The 24,483-nt window shown below is 46.7% G+C and overlaps 1 protein-coding gene across 1 annotated transcript; it reads right to left on the bottom strand.

The window, feature by feature from the left end:
- Positions 1-316: 316 nt before the first annotated feature.
- On the bottom strand, positions 317-12,895 carry T265_10217 (hypothetical protein; the record flags this gene model as incomplete). The annotated part of the gene is made up of 6 exons (XM_009176526.1): positions 317-641; positions 2,163-2,234; positions 9,959-10,040; positions 10,782-11,006; positions 12,007-12,318; positions 12,827-12,895. The coding sequence occupies 6 exons, from the start codon at positions 12,893-12,895 to the stop codon at positions 523-525; spliced, it is 879 nt and encodes a 292-aa protein (XP_009174790.1).
- Positions 12,896-24,483: the final 11,588 nt, after the last annotated feature.

Here is a 24,483-nt window from a genome sequence, read left to right as displayed (position 1 = left end):
GACTACTGCGTTGGACAACCGCATCAGCCCTATCGCGTACAGTAATCCCCGGGAAACCTTGGCTCCACTAGTGCATTTCCTTTAGGACTCTTGTTGTGGACCGGAACCTGGGCTATAACGAACATCAACGTAGGGCAAACGATCATCGTTCGGCTGTAACACCCTTTTGCTGCCATGCCACCCGAAGGAAGCACAAGGGCTGGGATAATGCCAGGTTGCCCAAGCCTAGACAGGGGAAGTCGAGAGGCAGAAGTCAGGTCCGAACCACGAACCTTCTATTCAGTAAATTCGAGCCATCTTGGGCAAACCATCAATTCGCCCAACTAAAAGGTTATACGGTTCGAAAGAGCTCTTGATTTTTCGAGCAAGCACAAACAGTGGATAAACAGCGGGAACTTTCAAGACCAGAACAACATTCGCGCAATACGTGAGATTCCACCTATTCGTTCAGAACCCAGGTAAAAGTCACTGTGTGAAGTGGTTGTTATCAAGCAAGAACGAAAATAATACACAATGGAGAAATCACACAGGTTTGTAGTCTAGTTTGGTTTCTAGTTTCTTCGCATCACTGATTTTTCGTACGGCTTTCATGAAATCTTCCTCCACAGTGTAATCACGCTCAGCTCGAATGGCAAACATACCTGGAACGTAAAATGCGTCAAGCGAGTGAGGGATAATTTACACAAAACAAATGACGTGGAGATGAAGATACCACGAACACGGTGGCTCACGAAATTATGGACTGAGCTCATCAGGTGAGTGTGCGAGGACTGGTCACACTGATTAGCAGTTTTCGGCATTGTATTTGAGAGAACAGCATAACCAGCAGGATTGAACTAAAGCGAATTAACGTACAGACAATTATGAGAACAGCGTTCAGGTCATCTGATCGAAGTGACTGTTTTGCTTGATAGATCGATCGAAGATCAGTTGAGTCTTGTCGAGTTAGTCGTTTTTTGCGCACAGAATGATGTTCTCCCCAGAATGAACGCGATCAATTCAGCCTCATTAAGAATCAAATCCATGGCTACTTTCGATTGATTGTTGACGACCCGGCAGATGATTCTGAATGGGTTAGCTAGTGACCCGTTTCCATCAAATAGTTGAGAAGTTTCGTTAGTTTTTAACAATAGACCTCAGATTTTTAGAGCAATGCTCTCCATGTCTGTAAGAGGTATCGAGTTATAAGAGCGGCGTAGTTTGCGAACAAGGTCAAGGTCGGTTATGTTATCTGATTGCAATCTAGCCTATTGTCGGTACGCTCGTAAGTGTGCTTCGGCACCCACCGAATAAGTGCCAACCAGGACGCAGTGAATTATCCATTTTGTCACCTTTAAATCCGAACCCCACAGGTTTGTTGCACCACAGATCATCCAAGAGGATCATTGTCACCACCACTTGTGGATCGCAAGACTGCTACCCCATCATCTGTGAGACTTGCGACTCATTCAGTCAATTACCATCGGTGACAGCAATACGGATTTGCTCAAACTGGGGCCTTACTTTCATGTTTGTTGTTTGTTTTGATTGTTCTAATTCATGAACTTAGATAAAGCACTATAATGGAGAAGACTGGAAGGGACAGAGAAAGTTTCATTCTGCGGGAAAGTCACTATGAAGTTTTTCCACCGTGAGAAGCTTGACAACGGAGGCCGAATGAGGGAGAAAATTTAAACAAATTATCCTCGAAGTCCATATTGTTGTGACTTAGGATAGCAGGATAGGTCCACGAGGTGTTGTAGCTGAGGGTTGTAGGCTCATTTTCTCGCTGAACAGCAGGATTATATGAACTGGTTTCTTACAAGCCGTAGTTTACTAAACCCAGTGGCGGTCTGATGCGTATATTTCTCACCCAAAGGCGTTCTGGAATCCCGTTCAGATACTTGCGTACAGTGCTTCCCCTATTTTGTGTTCCAAAGAGAAGCAATAAATTGCAAACTATCAGGAAACGTGGCAACATTGTTCGAAATAATCACAGATGGGTCCGTTTCAAAAACAAGATACAACAAAAGCGCGAGTCAGAAGCGATAACAATGCTATTTGTCATCACAACCATCATTGACAGCTATAAACCAGTCATACGTATTGGCGAATACCTGCGACTAGCAGGTAAAATCATACGACGTCATGAAACACTACTAACGGTTATGAAAGGCACTCACCGGCTTCCGTGCAAACGTTACGCAAGTCGGCACCGTTGAATCCGTCAGAAAGCTTTACCACTGCCTCCCAATCTGAAAGAACCAAAATGGAATTACGACTAGATAGTAGATAAGGCAGACATGAGCACCAGAACAAACAAAGGCGACCTCCTCCGTTATAGTGTTACGTGGCATACCCAGTTATTCACCTGGCTTTTAAACGACTGCACTGTTAGCGGATAAACTTTGGGGAACAAACTTCCAGAATTGACCTCTTGTTCAAGCGTTACTAAAGGAATAATAGCATAAGTTGAGGGTATGTTCACACAGTGCAAGCACGGCTGGTAAGCATGCGAACCTATCACAAAAACTCAACTCTCATCTACTCAGCACAACTGACCAACCGTTCTACTTGTTGCGACGGCTACGTAAACAAGCGTTTTGATGAACAAAGCTCCATTGTAACAGTTTTGACCTCCAACTATCTCTTCTCCGGTTCAAACTATTTGTATATGAGACAGACGAAATCGAAAGACAGAAAGTAAACGTCAAACTGCTTAAAATCAATATTGATTATTGAAGTTCGGGGCTGCTAAAGTTAGTGCGAATTTAGTGAGTCGCGTGAAGCCCGGTCAAGTGAGTCTCAATGTCTCTACAAAGTGCTTTCGTACACGAAGCACTGGGTTGTTTGAATGCTAGTAATCGAGGCGAAACACAAGACTGAGTTGAACGAAGTCGAAGTCGTCACAAGATTCAGTCAATCAAAGTGCCACAAGTTTTTTGAAGGATTGTTGACCAATGGACGCGAGGCATTGCCATGCGCACTACACAAGACTGAGTTGAACGAAGTCGAAGTCGACACAAGATTCAGTCAATCAAAGTACCACAAGTTTCTTGAAGGATTGTTGACCAATAGACGCGAGGCATTGCTATGCGCACTATCTCCAGCGTAACATTTAGTTTGCTGTTTTAAGCGACTGAATTAGTTGGAGGATATCATCCCACGATTCCGTAGTTTCCCCTGTACAATACAATCTCTTGACAATCTTTTGGCAAATAAGTTGTTTTTGTGGAGATTTCGTCATGTAACTGAAGCCAATCTATGCTGAAAAGCCGAGAAGCACTGTACAGCTGTTTCATCCTTATTGAGAATCATCAGCAGTGCGCATCTCACGAAACTCCGGAATGCCTCGAACCCGCGAATTCCTGGCTAGCAGTTTGAACACTTAACCGTTCGGCTACGGGCGGCTGATAAGCAGTGTGATTGACTCGCACTTAGACAGAATATAGCGCCGCTCATCCTTCAATCACGGGATCCACATCACGTAGTCAAACGTGTTGACTGGCTCCTGTGTGATGATCCTGTCGATTCTGCCCACGTGCTGGATATTTTCAAAAAGGCCCATCCAGAAGTATCTTTTACACGAGAATCTGAACAAATAATCACTGTCCTTTCTGGGAGTCTTACCGACCAGAATACAAGATGGGCCAATACAACAGTGTGCATACAGAAGAACGACATGCACGGACAAGTGCACACATCTTCGTAACGGTCAAACGGAATCTTGTGCATTGTTCATATGACAGAGCAGTAAAAATCCGTTCGGAAAGCACTCTGGTGGAAGGGGACATTTCAAAGTGTGTTTCAACAGAATGGCCACCCGAAAAATTTCTGGTGAAACAACCCAAATAGAGACCTGCCAAGAAAGCTATACAAGGGGCAAAACCTAATTTTACCTCCCCCTTCAGGTTCAAAGGAGACGTGATAAGTGCGATGCTAGTTGGAAGATTACAAAAGGCGCTAACTAGGACATTCTGCGCCACGCGCTCGAACATGGCTCGCATCAGCCATTGCGTCACCAAACAAGAAATCGTTCAGCTGTAGCACCCTTTCGGTGCCTAACTGCCATGCCACACGAAGGAGGCACGAGGGCTGGGATACTGCCAGTCTGCCCAAGCCTAGGCAGGGAAGTCGCGAGGCAGATGCTGGGTGCGAACCACGGACCTTCCGGTCAGTAAATTCGCGCTCTAGCCGCTTGGGCCATCCCACCCCAAACAAGAGCTGTAAGACAGAATACCTTAATGTGCGTCTATCGATTTGTTTGCTGCTGTGAAGGCAGTCCAATTGGCCGAACAAAGGGGCGATTTTCAAAGTGTATGTCGGAAGTGATGATGCCAGGGATTTACGAGTTTCTACTACAAAATATATATTGGGATTCTGGACTTACACAGGCGCTTTGAGTCTAGCTTGGCCGGACAATCGCTTATAGGCTTCACGTGACTCACTAAACCCGCAGCAACTATGGCAGTCCCGAACATCAATAGTAAATATTGATTTTAACTAGTTTGACAATTACTTGCTGTTTTATTCGATTTTGTATGTTCCTTATAGATGGTTTAGGCCAAAAGAAGTGTAATAACGGTAATACCTCAGCTCAGTTCCCACCTAGCGTCCTCGTCAACAGAACCAGCAAAGGTACACAAAGTTTTTCAAGGCCCAAAACCAATATACGACGTACAGCGCGTCGTACATTAGGTGAGGCGTTATGGAAATTCTGACGCTTTCTGGATGAGGCATTAGCAACTACCATTCGCAGGAAACTGAATCAGGATTGGCTGTTGGGTCCACACTTTCGGCCGACAAAAGCTCCACTTGATGCCGGACCCACGAGCAGCCCGAGATTCTGGCCATCACGTGCGGAACTGGCTTCATGGCCGTATTGGCACCTAACTGCAAGCGCTAGAGCAGTTTCCGAGCAGAATTCCGCCTAACACGAAGAGATGTCAAAATGTTCTGCTCTATTCAGATGGTGTTGTACCGATCGACGTGGAACGATATCAGATTTCCAACCCATAATAATATAAGCGGAATGCAATATTCCTGACAAGTTTCTGGGTGGTTTGAGTACCATCGCGCGTGGAATTGACTTACGTTCACGGCCACACGGGCAACGAGTCAGCAATGGGCAAGCAAATTGTGCTGGTTTTATGGTCACGTGACGTAGAAGCAATAGGGTATATGAGACGGTGTGATACCTCCGGTTTGCTAATTGGATACGTCAGCTCTAAAAAAATTCCACCTTTTTACGCAACTCAATCGAAATTACTAGCATAACCATTCCCTTCTATAATAATTTGGGAACAGTTGAATTAAGTCGGTCAAACAGAAGAGAAGGCCGTGGTCTGGAAGGAGTGTCATGCACAGCCGCGAAGGAATTCACCGGTGTTAAATACACGGGGGACTGTCCACGCTAGCACACCAGCGGAAACTGCGCGGAGTTCCCACGTTTGGAGAAGACATCGAATGCATATCGTCTGAAGGTGTAAGTGTGGGGAATGTGACCGAGCTTCGACATACAATGCCCTTCACTCTCAAAAGAAGGCATCCCAATTGCCATCCCCCAAACCAAACGATCTCCTAGGATCACACGAGCAACGATTCTAGTTCCTCATTACTTTCTCACTGCAATCATCCTCAAACACGGAATTCCTGACTTAACCATAGATGGTGAACTACAAGGGGTGCGAGCCTCAACAACGGCAGTTAGTGAGAATAACGGTAGATAACCGTGAGACAGCAAGACCCCGACGATGTGGAGAATCACATTTGTTAGAGTGCGACACAACGTGGTTGGAGAAAAGGGTCGAATATTGCCGGGCTTCTGAATAGTTACCATTCTTATGCTGTCACGCGAAAGTACAACTTCCTGGAGTTGTCACTCAACATTTGTCTTTCATGAAATCATTTATTTCGCAAAACGATAGTTTTTAGTTATCTACATGATACAAGCTGGACACGATCATTGGCCTCATCCTGCCCGTACACTAGCATACACCCTAGTTCAGGGGGTCATTTCATTATCCCTCAAGGCGGTTCTTTGAGGACAGTATTACACTATCTTCGATCGTGGAGTTGACCAGTTAACAGAAGGGTAACTTTATATGAGACGTACCGATTTCGCCGTGTTTTGCTATCGGCGCGGAGTGAATCTTCATTATGTCCATTCGGGCCTGTTCGTTGGGAAGTGGAATCTCTGGGGAAGTAAACGGAAACAGTGTGAACCCCATGTAGAACAGTAGGAAGTCAGACGAACAAAAGAGCGGACAATCGAGCGTCTGTACACGGTAAACAGATGTACCCTATATATGTATGCATAACTCCATACTGGAGCGAGATGGCCTAGTGGTTAGATTTACTGACCGGAAGGTCCGTGGTTCGAACCCGACCTCTGCCTCTGGACTTCCTCTGTCTAGGCTTGGGCACCCTGGCAGTATCCCAGCCCTTGTGCAACCTTCGGGTGGGATGGCAGCTAGGCACAGAAAGGATGCTGCAGCTGAACGGTTTTTTTTTACTCTAAACTACCTATACTCCTTCACATTGGTCGGCAACTGGGAGGTAAGCGAACAAGTGCACATAGTGAGATACCATTGGAAAGAAATATGGAGCGGAGTTCAAAATTGATGGAAAGATTCTCGGTAAAGCAAGCGTCTGTTCCAAAGTGACGTTCCATGGCCCCAGTGGAAGTGCTCCTCTAGGAACTAGGCGTTCGACACCGTTGCTGCATGGCACGCAACCCGATTCATACATTCCTGACCGTATTTGTCCACAACTCACAAACTCGTCCTGGACTCAAATGGACTGGTCGATGTACACACAGTCTTCTCAATTACGGCATAGCGCATAAAAGCTGTCTCAGTGTCATACAAACATACTACATTAGATGCATATGTAACAGATGGCCCAAATGTCACTTTACCAAACATTCGAGATATTTACATCTCAGTCAGACAATTCGGATAGAAACCGGTGGTACGAAAGCCACTGAAGTCGGTTAGTGGCTTCAGTCAAGCCAATAGGGGTCATGTATGCCCCATCCTGAAAGACCGGAGACACCGACACGTCTTTCAGCAGGTATAGAGTTCCCTCACCGGAGAATCACGCCCCGATGAGGCCCGGAATTCGAAGTCAGCTAATTCGCTACGTAGAGTTTCTCCAGTACTTCTTGAAGGGCTGTGTGTCGGAGGAAGGCTGCAAAATGGTGGATTGTCCCAATCCCGCAGACATCATGTGACACTGCTGGACTAGTTACTATTATGCTTCGGAAGAACACATGGGCACGTCACATTTCTAGCTGTTATGCATAAGAAATTTTGGGTTGTCAAGGTGGCAGCCGCAGTTAAAGGGCTTCTGCGTTGGTGTATGTCGGTGAAGCCAGCGAAACAGATGATGGCCACCAGCCTGAAGAGTTGGACCTGGTCACGATTTTGCCGTGACTGGTTTGGATTATTTCGGTCCTTTTTTATACGCAGCGGACGACGGTCGAGGAAGCGATACGTATATGTCTGTTTGAAGACTCATGCACTTCACATCGAGGTAGTTCATCTTTTATCAACTAACTCCTTTCCTATGACGCTTTCCCGTTTTCTTAACCACCGCCGTTCACCAGAGGAGACGTAGTGACCAAGAAATTAACTTTGTTGAAGCCGAACGAGAACTCCGGTAATTTCCGAAATTGCTAAATTGCGACCCAGTTAACAAGAGAACCTAAGTCCACGAGATCGAGTGGCACTTTAATCCACCCTAAAGCAGTCACCTTGGAGGATTATGGGAGCGTCAGATATAACCTGTTCACCGAGTGTTGAATGTGGTCTCCCTCGAGCAAGCGTTGACTGACGAACCTTTGTCTACTTTCCTCACTGATGTCGGGCGTATTTCAGATAACCGTCCACCGGCAGCTGTCTACGATGATCCAGACTCAGTAGACCCAAGTGACCCAAGTCACTTGTTCTTATTACGGGGATATCTTGGTCTAGCAGGTGATGTGACCAATATGCGTGACAGATATTGGGGACACGAACAGGTGTTGGCTGACACCTTTTGATGTCGATGGTTGAAGGAGTACATTCCGCGAAGCCGTCGAGATTTTCGAGTTGCAGACTTCGTATTATTCAGCTGCCAAAATCCAAGTCGCTGATACTGGGAGAAAGGCATCATAGTGGAGGCCAAGCCGGTAAGTGATGGACATATTCGGGAATTGCTAGTAAAGACTGTCTCAGGTAAGGTTAGACAGAATATACGTCGCATCTGCCTGATATAGCAGTAGAAGACACCTAGTTGCTAAATAGGTGCATGCTCCAGATTGAGCTAGAGCTATTGTACCATTCGCGTTGATGCCATTCTTGCATGCGGTGGATCGAATTGGCAGATTATGGAAAATCATGCTGGCTTTGGGGGGCGGTGTTGATCCTTTCCTTTTATTCTTATTTTATACAACGTCATTTACTATTTTGTTGTTTGTGTTTTGTGCCTACAACGCCTTTCTTGTTTTGACCTCTCTTTGACTTTGTCATCGTACGTCTTGTTTAAATCAACACGTGGGTTTCGCTATCTTGTAGCCACGTTGCCTTGAGCCGGTGTGAATTTTGGGATCCCGTTTGGAATTAGCACTTCCTGAACCGGTGTATACAAGCCGGCGTAATCCAACCATTTGAGAATTGTACGATTCCATTGTTTTATTATTGTATTCATGGTACCGCATTTGTTGATAAATCTCTATTTGAACGATTTGTTTTTGGGGGTTTAGCATTTAACTCCACGTGGCCCAAATGACTGCTGGAAACAACCAATACCGGCAGCACCAACACTTCCATAACATCCTCAATTTCCTTGGGCTAGATCATATTCTGCTCGTCTGTTTTTGGAATGGGGGACAACGCTCTTCGTGACTGACGATAACTCAATATGCGTAACAGATGACCGAGTCATCGTAGCTTGAATTCCGGGTGCGTTCCTATAGTGAAGTGTCTGGTGGCTCACCAATCGCGTTTCCCAGTAACCTCACTACCAGTCAATTCTGGATATGTTCCCAAGATATCATCGGTGACCTGAGATGTGAAGATGTCTCAGACCCTCCATCTGCGGTAGTCGGGTCTCACAGCAACACAGCCCGTACTGTAGTCTAACACATCTACCGTCGAGAATTAAATGACGTGCCGCTCCAGAGAATAAGTGGTGCAAAAACCAGAAATCTACTTACTGGTGCATACTTCTGGTGGCAAGATCTGTTGGCGATGGATGAGCTGAGTAGCGGCCGCTCAGTGAAACAGGTAGGTGTACCCGTCAGCATCATTATCACCATCCTCGACGAAATCAGCTCTTCGTTGGCATAGATTGGTTGTTTGCTTTTCATCCACCAGCTGGACACTCAGTAGCTGGTTTTAGGCGAGCACCTTCGATCGGAACAATCAAATGGCAGTGTACTATCACACTCGAAAAGGCGATAAATGCGAAAACCAGACATTAGCACGCGTGATATCCAATAGCCAAGTACTGGATGCTCGACAGAAGCCGTCATATTGGGATCGCACTCGTTGGTTAGTATAGGTGAAAGTATGGTGTACTTCACTCGCCGTTCGGAAATTACTTTCAAGAGTGAACAGACGCGGAAATCAACGACCACTTACAGTAGAGGACAAACTTCGATTTATCCACATTACTGGACCAGGAAAGAAGGGAATATGGTCCCAGCGGACTCTCCTTATCCAGTCCTTTGAATGGTTGAGGCGCGCCCCCGCTGTGATTAGCTGCCTTCTCAATTCTTGCAAGTGTTGTGGATACTGTGTCGTACGTTCACATGAAATTCCGACACGATGCTTGAGCAAGTAACCTCACGTACGAATAACCCGATTCAACATACAATCGCACCCGATACATCACGGTAGGTTAGACAGCTCAACAGAGTGTAGCACTTCAAATTTCCGAATGAATACACATCCAACAAACACGGTTAAGTATGGTGCGATCATAAATCACTCACCAATTTTCCTATCCAAACGTCCAGGACGAAGTAAAGCAGGATCTAGGGTATCAGGACGATTTGTGGCCATGATCATTTTCACCTGCGGACATGGAAGTTGTAGAAGCTATTCAATTCGACACGTTGAAAATATCTTAAGGGCAACAAATGTACCACACAAGTAATTCAAGAGACAGCAGAACAGTGCAGATGAAACAAACGAATACTCCGACAAAAATAACCCACGATAAAATCGAAAAAAAAAAAACGATTAACCAGGATTGGCTTGAAGAGCCACAGTAACGGTGTGACAAACTAGGTCAACCGCCCACATGACACGACCTGTTGAACTTTGCGAGTACTGCTCCGCCATTTACTCGCTAAAAAGGATTAACTGACGACCTGCGAACAAATGCCCATATGCATCCCAACTTTCGCTTTCTAAAATCACGATATTCGGAGATCGATCAAGGCACAGCTACTTTACCCAAAGTGATATGAACGGTCGATAGATTATATAGGAACTAATAAAGCCGTACTTTTCAGTTCAAAGACTCGAAAACCGTTCGTGCTACCGTCCACAGCCGGTACATGAAAGTGTGTTGACGAATGTCAGGCTTGTTAGGAAAGAAGCCCGATACACAAATACAGAGAGCACGAAGATATGACTCATTTTAGCTCATCGACTGACGAAGACAGGCTGGCAACAGGACTAGCGAGGGGCAAAAGGATGGGTAATAAGTGAGTTAGTTAAAATTAGAATTCTTTTGCGGCCCCATGAGGTGTTAGCAGCAGCCACGTCGGAGACAATTACCAATACACAACCGAAAAGTAATAAACCCACCTGACCCAAAGCGTCAAAGCCATCCATCTGGTTCAACAGTTCCATCAGCGTTCGTTGAATTTCCCGATCTGCGCTGGTCCCCTCGGAGAAACGACGACCACCAATCGCGTCAATTTCGTCCATAAAGATTATACACGGTTGGTGATCCCTAGCGTAGTTGAACATTTCACGGATTAGACGGGCCGATTCTCCGATATACTTGTCTACGATGCTACTCGAAACGACCTAGGAGGCGCATGAGATGGAGTAGATAAAACATGAAAATGGCATGTTACGTGTTAATTTAAATAAATGAACAACCCCAGCCACGAACGTTGAAGAGGCCGGACAACAATCAAGACTGTGTACTATGCTTTGAAAAAGTGTGACAAACCTTTGGTGACCGAAAGACGGTATTCGTTTCGAAGTGTGAATGCAGAATCGACTTGGGATCAACGTAGTCCACAAGCTGACCCTTCACACTACACGGCAAAATAAAAGACAAAGCCGAATAGGCTCTGTTGGATGATAACAAGCTAAGAGGTCGGTCTCTTCATTGCGCGTCCCACATTCGACTGCTAGAATATGCCCAACGCCATGTCAAGCTTCTTTACGTGGTCTAACGGATGAGTCCATCAGCAACCGGTAACGGTGAGTAGATGTCAAGAATTGTACAATACACTGGTAGTTGACTAGCCGGTCAATAAACTTTGAAATCCACGTAAGGTGCCAGTCCACGTATAAAGTATCGGAACTAGAAAGTTGAGCAGCTGTTCATCACTAAGCAAAAATCTTCCTACGCATGGACGTAGACAAAAAAGTCATTCGAAGAGACTGAGTAGCTAGTGTGACTGGTAACTGCAATAGCATATCTTCAAAGGAAGAAAGAGACATTGTCGGTAGTCTTGGTAGATGGATTTCTCTTATCCAGGAAGTCTAATAAGAAGAACCTTGCTCGTAATAGAAATGCCGATAATACAAGTATGTGTTTACGCAGGGAATGGGCAGCCGCCAAAAACACAATTCGGAAGGTTTTGACCGGATCGAACCCCAAATTTACTTGATGCTATTCAGAATCAATCGCTTGCCACACTATCCGTTAAGGTGTGACCACTGCATGTTGTACATGTTGGTCTAACTTCGCTCAGTCTACTGTGGAATAATTTTTCTTGGTGAATTGGCAACAGAGATCGAAAACAAACGTTAGTGAAAGGATAAAAACACATGCCAATATGTGAATTCATACCTTCAGGAAGTTAGCATCCAGCTGAGAAGCGACGGCTCTGGCTAGAAGAGTTTTTCCGGTGCCTGGGGGACCGTACAGAAGACAACCCTTGGGGGGAGTGATTCCGACCCGGATGAACAGTTCTGGGTTCATCAGTGGGAGTTCGATGACCTCCCGGAGTTCGCGAATCTGCTCAGCCAGACCACCAACCGAATGATAAGAAACATCCCCAGGATCTTCTGCAGACATGTTGTGAACCAACGGATCAACTTCTCGAGGGAGCTGGCGCATAATAGTCAAGGTTGTCATATCCAGAGCCACGCGGGTACCAGCCTTTAGTTTGCTAGTTTGGAGACTCCGTCGACACCCGACCACGTAACGAGGTCCGTTGCTTGCTTTGACAATAACTAGTGGCAGATAAGAAGTGCAGCTTGGTAATAAAAAAGGATAGCCTCTAGAAATGTTTCTATTAAAGCTATCTGATTACAAGAGTTGATCACTCGTTGTCGCTAAGGTTTGAAGTCCGAAATTCGGCTTTCCTGAAGAAAGATTACTGAAGGCAGTGTGCCATGTAAAAGTGTCAGCAAAACGAAGCAGTCTCTCGGTATGCGCCATACGTCAGATGGCTATTGGTAACATCTTTTCAAGAATGGCCTTATATATTGCGAGATGAACATTTGCACACAAACTCCTATGGGATTTGAAAACTGGACACACAGTAGGTATACTGGACATGGCAAGAAAACACAAAAGTCCGGTATCTGGTAGCTCTCGCAGGGGAATGTTCGGACTTGGAACGAGATGAAATAAGCTGTAGCGTTAATGAGACAGTGACTCTTACCTTGACGTAGTGGTCAGTCTCCAGTGGTGTAGTGATAACGCACACAGAAATGGACGGAAGACTACTCATACGTTGTAACTTGGAGGTTGGCCCTAAAATATGCACACTTCGATCGCCCAACGGTTGACCCCGACTTCCGTCGCATTATTTAGTACTTTTGAAAAGCAGAGTTTGGAGTCGCTCAAAAGACATTTGTTGTGTACCTCCGCATTAGGAGTCAGATAACTATACCTTAATCCACGCGCTCTCGGGGTAGTCAAGCTCCCTAAGGCCAAGTGAGTCAGACAACTGGCTCTGAGCAGGGTCTCCTACGGAAGCTCCAACACCTAGTGTCTCGCGAATCAGACTGTTTAGCTGGACGCTGCGGGTAGGGCCGCCTTATGGGTCGAACTTTTGGGTCAACGGCTCAAGGATGGTTAGCCCAAACAAATCCTATCTTTGAACTGCGCAACCGGTAAGTAAAACCTGCTCACGCAGCGCAGTGGCCAGTTTCCTTAATTTATATGCCCCAAGTAGTATTTCCACCCATTCCAACACGGTCACGCCCTCATGTAGCCCTGAAAATCCAACATCGACCCTTAGCACTTCAACCAGAGAACTAAAACCTAAACATACCCTACTAACATCAATGAACCTGTTCAACAAGAGAGCGCTTAATGTTCGTACTCATTACCCACACCCTTTCCTCTATAAAGATCCATGCGTCCAAAAATGTAGAAAACAACATTACGGTAATGAATCTAAACGCCGTCCAAAGTAGTCCAGTTTATTCACGGTTTACTTTCTGGGTATCAGAAGGGAGAGGAATGAAGCACCAGAGAAATGGAAAGCATCTAGTGTCTTGTTCGTCTGGGATTAACCTGGGAATTTAATGTAAGCCTGTGCCAAACAAGGGAGTGATTTGAATTATGCTCTGTACTCCAGAATGGTAGTCAATCAAGGACTGGGCCACACCATTGACAGTTGATGGAATCCCACGAAACTCCAGGGGTCTCGAAACCGCAACCTTCAGGCCAGTAGTATGAACACTTGACCGTTCAGCCACGAACGACCGACCAACAATGTAACTAACTTGCACTGGGGCAGGATAGAGCGCCACTGATTCCTCGATCACGGAACCGATATCATGTTGTCACGTGCTGACTAGCTCCAAGAGTGAACACTTCTCAGACAGAGATTCCACTCATCATATGAATTGTTCTTCCTCAAAGCTACTTGCAAACTATCGGTAGTGTGAAAAGATTTGGGAATTTTCAATAGCAACCTCGTCCCGTAAATGAAGCTACCCTATGCTGAAAGGCCGGGAGGCGCTGTAAATTCGTCTCATCCTTGTTGGCAATAATCAGCAGTGGGCATTTCACGATAGGCTTAAGTGTTCAAACTAATAGCTGGAAGGTTGCCGATTCGAAAATCCATGAAGTTTTATTAGATTCCCGATGAGGATGAAACAGATGTACAGTGCTTTTCGGCTCTTCAGAATGAACCGGCTTCAGTTGCGTGACGAAATCTCCGGTAGAAGTTCCCTAACCTGCTAAAAGCAGTGAATCTCTCCTTGATTATAACAGTCACCACGGAGTCCCTTTTTTAATATCGCGGCAACAAACGACTTATTCCAGGATAAAATAGTCTTTTCACCATGCCAGGATAACAAAGGTTAACTCTTGCAGTGACGTCTCACTGCAGCCTTTGACAAGCGCTGAGGTCATCTGGGCCTGACAGTTTGCTGATTAAGGTTCGCAACCAGCTTCCTAACTCTGATTCTGTAGAGAGATAGAGTGCAACAGTTTAGGGAGCAAAGGTGGATGCCATGGGTAGTGCAGGGTTCGAGACGGCCAGTTAAACCGGGCTTCGAATTGCTACGCTCAGAGCCTTATGTCTTCGCATGTTGTGAACTGATGTACAACCCACTCTGTATATAGTTGCGCTAACATCTTTCCGCCCATTACCGGTGAGGTTGAAGGGCCTCTTAGCGTTTCCAGTGGTCGCAGAGGCTTCCAATTCTGAATTGCGTTCAGACCACCATGGATCCCTGATCTGATGCAAAGATTAAAAACAGGATCGACAGTGTTCAGCACTTATGTGAACTGCTCAACTCAAAACCGCTGATAGCCCCGGCGCTGAAAAATCACGGATGAAAACGAGTTCTTCCAAAATAGGACAGAAGATTAGGTAGTGAATAAAAGATTGTCAACATCAACAACATCATCACTAACAACACCATATGAAAACACTGGTGCTTCAATCCCATACAATCATGTCCGTTCATTTTCATAAAGCCTTACATTCGAAAGAAGGAAACGGGACAGGGATAGGGATCTATAACTAGCCTATCACGAACATCCCAGGCGCCTATACCTACAACACTCAGTCAGACAATCCAGACAGGAACTGATAGCGCGAACGAGATTAATATCGGTTAGCCTTCAAATCATTAAGTGACTCCAGCCAAGCACGGGGAGAACGGACCCCATATTGCATGGAGAATGCCACGAACAGCGCCCAAAGTTTTCGTAACACCTTTCATTCCCCTCTGCCATGTCAATTTCCGCCCACTTCTGGGTTTTTGCCACTCCAAATTAGGCACAGAAAACAGAGCGGTGAGAGGCGGTAACTTGGTAGGCATAACACATGACCCAACCACCTTAACTGACAATGTCGAATGCATTAGTTGAGGGAATCGCCCTCTTCTTCACATAAGATCCTGGTCACCTCATTTCGAATTCGCTGGTTCCAGCCGATCCCAGCTATACTTCTGAGACTTCGATTGTCAAAGAACTGAAGATGTCTCATATCCTCCGCCCGAAGTGGTCATGTCTTACAGCAGTACAACACAGCCCGCACACCTCCTTTGAGACCTAATGAGATGCATTTTTGAAGCTACAAGCGGCGCAAATTTGCAAACGCAATACTGGCCTTCGAAATTCGTGCTTTAACTTCGTCTGTCCGTAAAAGCTAATTCAGTTTTCAAGAAACATAGTGTTCCAAAACCTCCAGTGTCACTCTTTGAATTCTCATTACTCTCGACTAAAAGGTAAGATATCCTAGCTTTGAGCAACGTTAACGTGCTGCTCGAAATCCAGTGTCACGTTCTGGTAGGTGGAGCATTCCAAAAGCAGAGCGCCCAGCAGCCTGAGGGAATGCAGACTGTACCCACCAATAAAAGTCAACATTAGAAGACGCGTTGTCCGCTTCTGGTAGGCTTGCTTCACATTGGGGTCCAAGAGCTTCTTAGTGGTCGGGCGATGCATGCACAATTTGCGCGACCTTGAAAAGCCCAGCAAGAAGCAGCGACGAACAAGCACGTGATTCGAATCCACATATATGTTCCAGAACGAGCGACAGTCAGTGAAACCTACGCTATCTGTAGCTAGAGGTAATGTGGCCGATCTGTGTTGGAGGTTGGTTCGCACGTGAGTGCACCATGTGGCTAGGTGGCTTCGGTTGCTTCGGAAGTCAGTAATGCGCAGAAACGGTATGTGGTCAAACACTGCAGCGGGTGTTTCAATTCAAATTCAAAAAACACCCAGCTGAGCCTCAGTGGCGCTAAGTCTACCTACTTGCACATTGATATCTCCGGAAACCACAACATCTGGGTTCTTCGCTCGCCGCAACAAAACGTTCAAAGCGTCGTAAGAGCTGTCTTTGAGTGTAGCGGGACGTAAGCAGGTATGATGAACAGGCGCTGATTATTGGTACGTTTAGAGATGCTCTTACAGACGTTGTCAAACGAACCGAACAGAGGCCACTCTCAACGGCCAACTATTCAACCACAGCCCCATCAACTCGGTGACCTACAACAATATCAATCCCAGAAGAACCGGCCGAAGCAGCCTCTGCACCACCGGAAGAGCCCGAACAGAAGCTGGCGGAAACCTATGGGAAAGTTATTTCAACAACCGTACTTAGTGTTTCAATTCTCACTTCAGACAGACAGCACATATCAATAGAAAACGAGTCCAGCGTAAATGCAAGTCAAAGTGTGAACGCTGATGGGTACCTGGTGAACGTAGTATCGGGATTCGAGGGATGATTTCGAAGTGTCTGTGGTAGTAGCGAACGAGTCAACTGAAGATATTTCAGCTAGCAGTACTCAGCAGCGAACGGATATCAGTCCTATGGATATGCCGATAGAAAAGGGTGAAGGGAATAGAGCGAACACGTGAAAGAGAGGAAGAAGACGCCAGAAGTAGCCTGTTTTCGTTTGCCCGCCCTGCCGTATGCAACAAGTAAGACCTGGCTGGTGGCACCACACGATATAGCGTGAGATTATTTGTAAGTGTACAGTCCATAGTTGTTTGTGGGCGATACGCCCAGACCTGGACAGGAGGATAATTAAGGCCATCGACCAAAGCCTTTGGCTCAAAAGCGGTGGTTGGCGTAGGATCACCAGGACTGTGCTTAGAGCGCAAATTTACTAAACAGAAGGTCCGTGGTTCGAACCCGACCTGCATCTCGATCCACCTTGTCTAGGCTGGGGCACCTGGCAGTATCCCAGTCCTAGAGCTTACTTCGGGAGGGGGCATGGCAGCTAGGCACCGGAAGGGTGTTACGGCTGAATGATTGATAGTATATTATTTACACTTTTAAGAAACAAGCTAGCAAACATATTCCATCCACAACCAGGAGATTCAGACAGATCTCTGCCCATTGGTCAACCTGGAATGAGGCTCCCAATATATCTCAATGAGTTATGAAGGTGCTGTTGCTGCTTAGGGCACCGATGAATTTGTAAAATTCTACCTCTGGAACAGCATCGTCATAGCACAAGAGGTCTAGGGTTCCCCTTGTGTTCAAGCGCCTGTAAGGGAACTCCTAAACCTGAAAGTATGAGCCAAAGACACACTGGTTCCAAGTAGTCGCATGTTGGTAAAAGCTGCTCTGGTCTTCCCGACCTAAGACGTAATATCGCCTCCAGCCAGTCCACCTAAACTTCTACAATTGCCCAGGTGAATAAATTCATTTACCACATCGGTTGGCTGGTACGCGAGCATCAAATTTCGGCTTGGATAACCCAACCTTCTAGAAGTACTTCTAGTAATTCCAGTAGTACTTTACAATTTTCAACGCATGCCAAACCGGGAGGCGGATTGCATAAGGTTATTTAAAATGGTTTGAATCTCCGAAGGATCCTGCCAGGAGACAGCAGTATCGTCCGTATACTCGCAGTTCGTCAGTAAATATCCTGGAATAAACATGAACTAAGATCTTTCTTGGGCATGGTTAATCACTATGCGAGGTTTATCCGGCAAGCTGCCACACTTTTTCACCCACTGAATTACCTGCTACGTCAGGGAGTCAGCTGGATTTGGAATCACGAACAAGAAAAGGCGTTTCAACAGGCGAAACGTGCCCTTACGAATCCTCCGGTGCTTACTCATTTCGATTCAACACAGCCCATTGTTCTCGCTTGTGATGCTTCACCATATGGTGTTGGAGCTGTGTTATCGCAGAAGGATAAATCGGGAATCCTCAAACCAGTTGCTTACGCTTCACGATCTTTGTCGCCTTCTGAGAGGAATTACGCACAAATTGATAAGGAGGCATTGGCGATTCTGTTCGGAGTAACGCGCTTTCAGCACTAACTTTTCGGAAAAACGTTCGACATATTTACGGACCACAAGCCTCTACTTGGAATTCTCGGAGGAAATAAACCAATACCTCAAATGACGTCACCTGGAATGCAACGTTGGGCCCTAAAGCTTGCGTGTTATCGGTATCATTTGCAGTACGCTCCAGGACAAGGGAATCTCACGGCAGATGCCCTAAGTCGCCTACCATTACGAGATGTACCATTACACACACAGAAACCAGCCAAACCGGTAAATCTAATGAGTTGGGTTGATGATTTGCCTATCACTGCTGCGGAAATACGAGTAGAAACAAGAAAGGATCCAGAACTCTCACGAGTGCTTCGTTTCACTTCATACGGGTGGCCGGAGAATGTTGGAAGTGCACTAAGCGGATTCCATGAACGATCGTCGGAGATAAGTGTAGAGGATGGACGTTTACTATGGGGAGTAAGAGTGATAATTCCGAGGCGCTGCCGTCCGGACATTTTAAGGGAATTACATTCAGGCCATCCAGGTAACACGCGAATGAAGGCTTTAGCCAGACACTATGTCTGGTGGCCTGGTATCGATCACGATGTGGAAATGATCGTGCAAGGGTGTGAAGCGTGTCAGCAAAGTAGGGCTTTGCCCGCAGCAGCGCCCATATCACCATGGCAGTGGCCGTCACGACCGTGGAGCCGCATACACGTGGATTATTGTGGCCCTGTTGAAGGTTACATGATCCTGGTGATTGTCGATGCATATTCCAAGTGGATAGAGGCGATACCCACTAGAACTGCATCTAGTGCGTTGACCATGTCTATACTTCGCAGCGTTTTTGCATTGCATGTTGTGCCTGATACGATTGTTTCCGATAATGGCACGGCTTTTACCAGTGTGGAATTTCAGCAGTTTCTGAGAGCCAACGGGATTGAGCATGTTCTAACACCACCATACCATCCCGCTTCTAACGGCCTGGCGGAACGCGCGGTGGCAACGGTAAAGAATGGATTGAGAAAACAAAGCCCAGGTCCCCTACAAACAAGGTTGGACAAGTTTTTGCTGCAGTACAGAATTACGCCGCACACTACTACTGGTCAGGCTCCCTGCGAATTGCTAATGGGACGAAGACTTCGAACACGTTTGGATCTACTGCGGCCGGATTTGGCGCTTAGGGTCAAACAACAGCAGTGCTCCATGAAGCAAAACGCAGATAAACACGCCCGACCTCGCACATTACGAGATGGCGAGGAGGTTTACGTCAAACTTCAGCCTTCAGATTATGAATGGGTGCGTGGATGTGTGAAGTCGACAAACCGTAACGTTATTGACATGCTGTTAGAAGACGGGAGGATAATACGCCGTCATTTAGACCATATCAGAACTAGGAAGCATGGACCAGATGCGGAACAAACACTGGAGACGCCAGTGCAGGTGGACCCCGGACCGAAGCAAGAGAGTTTGGAAACGCCCACAGATGCGTCAAGGTGTCTGCGCCGGTCGGCTAGGGAGTCAAAGCCGGTCGAACGTTATCAAGCTGGAGTTGGCTAAATCTAGCGGTGGAGGACTGTAGTAGCTGCTTCGGTGTGTCAGAAAGTTTGCGCGTGTGCGTGTCCGTTCGTCGTTCCACCATCGATCTGGCATGTGACTTGAGTGGCTGATTGGATGTGTGTCCGATTGGTCGGCTCGCGTGAGCGCTGTGGGTTGACTGGATATGTGACTCAGTTGTTTTGCTTGCCTGCCACGAAAGCGGGCCAGTTTGGCCGCGTGTACTCAATACACCCGTGTCTGTACTTACGCGTTCTTCTGACTTACTGTGAATTACAATAATTTCGATCCAAGATTTTATGGACAGACAGTTATACTTCGAGCAGCACATCAACAAAGTTAAAAAGTGGTGAAAGAGGGCAGCCTCGTCTTACACCCCAGGACGTGAGGGGCTCAGGTGAAATCCTGCTATGTATTCGTACGCGCCCACAGGAGTTCGCATAGTGTTGTAATAAGTTATATAAATTTGGGAGGGACATCTCTGATCGCCGGACATTGCCAACGTTTTTGATCAGCAGAGTCAGATCGAAAAAAGCGACCAACGTGGGACGTCTGAATGAGTGGCGCTATTCAAGAATCTGTCTCGACGTAAAAATACAGCCAATGCATCCTCGGCAAGAGTGAAGTGAGCCTCGATTCCCACGAATCTGTCTCCCTTACAGTCGACTAACCTATGCGGAAAAGCGCCAGAGAGCATCTTAGATAAAACGGAGACCGGGCTGATGCCACGATAGTTTTCGGATGACATTCTTGTCCTATGAAGACTGGGATGACGGTCGAAGAGCTTCATTCAACTGGTATCCTGTTTTCGGTCCAAATCTTGTGAAGTTAGATTGTCAGGCTGTTAACTAGGTCGTCGTCACCTTCCTTGAAAAGTACAGGGTACAGGTCATCCGGGGTAGGTGACTTGTCGTGTTGAGATGGTGATCTATCGCCGGATTTCTGCTGACGGAGAAGGGTATCGGTTTTCCACTCAGACTCGTTGGGTCCTTCTGAAACGTTCGGCCCATCACCCGAGACCATTGAGGGAGTCAACTATCGTTCCATTTTTTTTCGCGTATCGTTTCGCTGACAATTGTCTTCTTTTGGCCGACTGATCGAATCAGCTGAAATAGGGCGCGGCTGGTTCTTGCAGCGAAAACCTCCACCTCTTGGACTTTTACAATCCACCAGCGTTTTCTGCCGTTCTTCCGGCTCTCGGTTATCCGGCGTGTGATGGGTCTGCGTGCGCCATCATTGTCGCTAGTTGCTGATTTGAATTTTATGGTAATAATAAGATCTTCCAGTCTAAATGACACCCAGTGTTCATTTCATTGAGTCAGAGGGCTCAGACAGAGTTCTAAAAGCTAACAACATAGCTTCTTTAACTCTAAGCAACCTCCAATATCAGCACGTCTGTGCGGTTCCAGTAGCCCCTCAGCCAGATCAGCTTGATATTGCTGAGCCGCTAAATGTCGTTCAAGCTGACGAACGGAAATTCCATGCTTCGACACACGTAATTCTGTCAGACGGCGAAGCGATAACCGGGCATGCACAATGACCGGAGACAATCTGCGTACTCCAGAAGGAAGGCGAGTCTTCAGTTGAAGCTTCCCAACGGTAAGTGATAGCCAGGTGATCCAAACGAATTCATGACTGGTTTGTCATTGGTGATCTAAGATCAAACTTGATACGACCGCATGTGCTGAAAGTTCGTACTGGCCGAGAACAGTCCACATTCACCACACAACCAAAGAAGCTGTTCCCTAATATCCACACTATTGTGGTTCACAGTAAGTCAGAAGAACGCGTAAGTATGGACACGGGTGTATTGAGTACACGCGGCCAAACTGGCCCGCTTTCGTGGCAGGCAAGCAAAACAACTGAGTCACATATCCAGTCAACCCACAGCGCTCACGCGAGCCGACCAATCGGACACACATCCAATCAGCCACTCAAGTCACATGCCAGATCGATGGTGGAACGACGAACGGACACGCACACGCGCAAACTTTCTGACACACCGAAGCAGCTACTACAGTCCTCCACCGCTAGATTTAGCCAACTCCAGCTTGATAACGTTCGACCGGCTTTGACTCCCTAGCCGACCGGCGCAGACACCTTGACGCATCTGTGGGCGTTTCCAAACTCTCTTGCTTCGGTCCGGGGTCCACCTGCACTGGCGTCTCCAGTGTTTGTTCCGCATCTGGTCCATGCTTCCTAGTTCTGATATGGTCTAAATGACGGCGTATTATCCTCCCGTCTTCTAACAGCATGTCAATAACGTTACGGTTTGTCGACTTCACACATCCACGCACCCATTCATAATCTGAAGGCTGAAGTTTGACGTAAACCTCCTCGCCATCTCGTAATGTGCGAGGTCGGGCGTGTTTATCTGCGTTTTGCTTCATGGAGCACTGCTGTTGTTTGACCCTAAGCGCCAAATCCGGCCGCAGTAGATCCAAACGTGTTCGAAGTCTTCGTCCCATTAGCAATTCGCAGGGAGCCTGACCAGTAGTAGTGTGCGGCGTAATTCTGTACTGCAGCAAAAACTTGTCCAACCTTGTTTGTAGGGGACCTGGGCTTTGTTTTCTCAATCCATTCTTTACCGTTGCCACCGCGCGTTCCGCCAGGCCGTTAGAAGCGGGATGGTATGGTGGTGTTAGAACATGCTCAATCCCGTTGGCTCTCAGAAACTGCTGAAATTCCGCACTGGTAAAAGCCGTGCCATTATCAGAAACAATCGTATCAGGCACACCATGCAATGCAAAAACGCTGCGAAGTATAGACATGGTCGACGCACTAGATGCAGTTCTAGTGGGTATCGCCTCTATCCACTTGGAATATGCATCGACAATCACCAGGATCATGTAACCTTCAACAGGGCCACAATAATCCACGTGTATGCGGCTCCACGGTCGTGACGGCCACTGCCATGGTGATATGGGCGCTGCTGCGGGCAAAGCCCTACTTTGCTGACACGCTTCACACCCTTGCACGACCATTTCCACATCGTGATCGATACCAGGCCACCAGACATAGTGTCTGGCTAAAGCCTTCATTCGCGTGTTACCTGGATGGCCTGAATGTAATTCCCTTAAAATGTCCGGACGGTAGCGCCTCGGAATTATCACTCTTGCTCCCCATAATAAACATCCGTCTTCTACACTTAGCTCCGACGATCGTTCGTAGAATCCGCTTAGTGCACTTCCAACATTCTCCGGCCACCCGTATGAAGTGAAACGAAGGACTCGTGAGAGCTCTGGGTCCTTTCTTGTTTCTACTCGTATTTCCGCAGCAGTGATAGGCAAATCATCAACCCAACTCATTAGATTTACCAGTTCGGCCGGTTTCGGTGTGTGTAATGGTACATCTCGTAATGGTAGGCGACTTAGGGCATCCGCTGTGAGATTCCCTTGTCCTGGAGCATACCGCAAATGATACCGATAGCATGCAAGTTTTAAGGCCCAACGTTGCATTCTAGGCGACGTCATTTGAGGTATTGGTTTATTTTCTCCGAGAATTCCAAGTAGAGGCTTGTGGTCCGTAAATATGTCGAACGTTTGTCCGAAAAGGTAGTGCTGAAAGCGCGTTACTCCGAACAGAATCGCCAATGCCTCCTTATCAATTTGTGCGTAATTCCTCTCAGAAGGCGACAAAGATCGTGAAGCGTAAGCAACTGGTTTGAGGATTCCCGATTTATCCTTCTGCGATAACACAGCTCCAACACCATATGGTGAAGCATCACAAGCGAGAACAATGGGCTGTGTTGAATCGAAATGAGTAAGCACCGGAGGATTCGTAAGGGCACGTTTCGCCTGTTGAAACGCCTTCTCTTGTTCTTGATTCCAAATCCAGCTGACTCCCTGACGTAGCAAGTAATTCAGTGGGTGAAAAAGTGTGGCAGCTTGCGGGATAAACCTCGCATAGTGATTAACCATGCCCAAGAAAGATCTTAGTTCATGTTTATTCCTTGGTTGCGGTGCCTCTAATATTGGACGTATTTTCTCGGCTAGAGGGGCCAAACCATCCGCACTGATGCGGAAACCCAAATAGTCCACATGATCTACCAGGAAGTCACACTTCTCTTTCTTTATTCGTAGTCCACACTCCTTCAAACGATCGAGTACCAGTTTCAGCAACTTTAAATGCTCCTCAATGGTACACCCGGTTATCAGAATATCGTCTAGATAGACGAACGTTTTAGGTATCCCCGCGATAACATTTTCAATTGTGCGTTGAAATATGGATGGAGCGGAATGGATTCCAAAAGGAAGGCGATTAAACATAAACAGACCTCTATGAGTACTGATGGTTGTAACAGGTTTCGCCTCCTCCGTTAATTCCAATTGCTCATAAGCATGAGCTAGGTCTAGTTTTGAAAAATATTTGCTCTTACCGATTTGTGCATAGACATCTTCGATTTTAGGTAACGGGTAATGTTCTGGGGGTGTGCTGGCATTGACCGTGGTTTTATAGTCACCGCAAATTCTAACTGTGCCGTCCGGTTTCAGTATTGGCACGATTGGTGTGGCCCACTCCGAGAACTCCGTGCTTTGAATTATTCCTTCCCGTTGCAAA

The sequence above is a fragment of the Opisthorchis viverrini genome (genome assembly GCF_000715545.1).
Source record: "Opisthorchis viverrini unplaced genomic scaffold opera_v5_346, whole genome shotgun sequence".
Classification (NCBI taxonomy): Eukaryota; Metazoa; Platyhelminthes; class Trematoda; order Opisthorchiida; family Opisthorchiidae; genus Opisthorchis; species Opisthorchis viverrini.
Note: the sequence above shows the minus strand (reverse complement) of the source record. Positions and strands in the feature narration are given on the sequence as shown.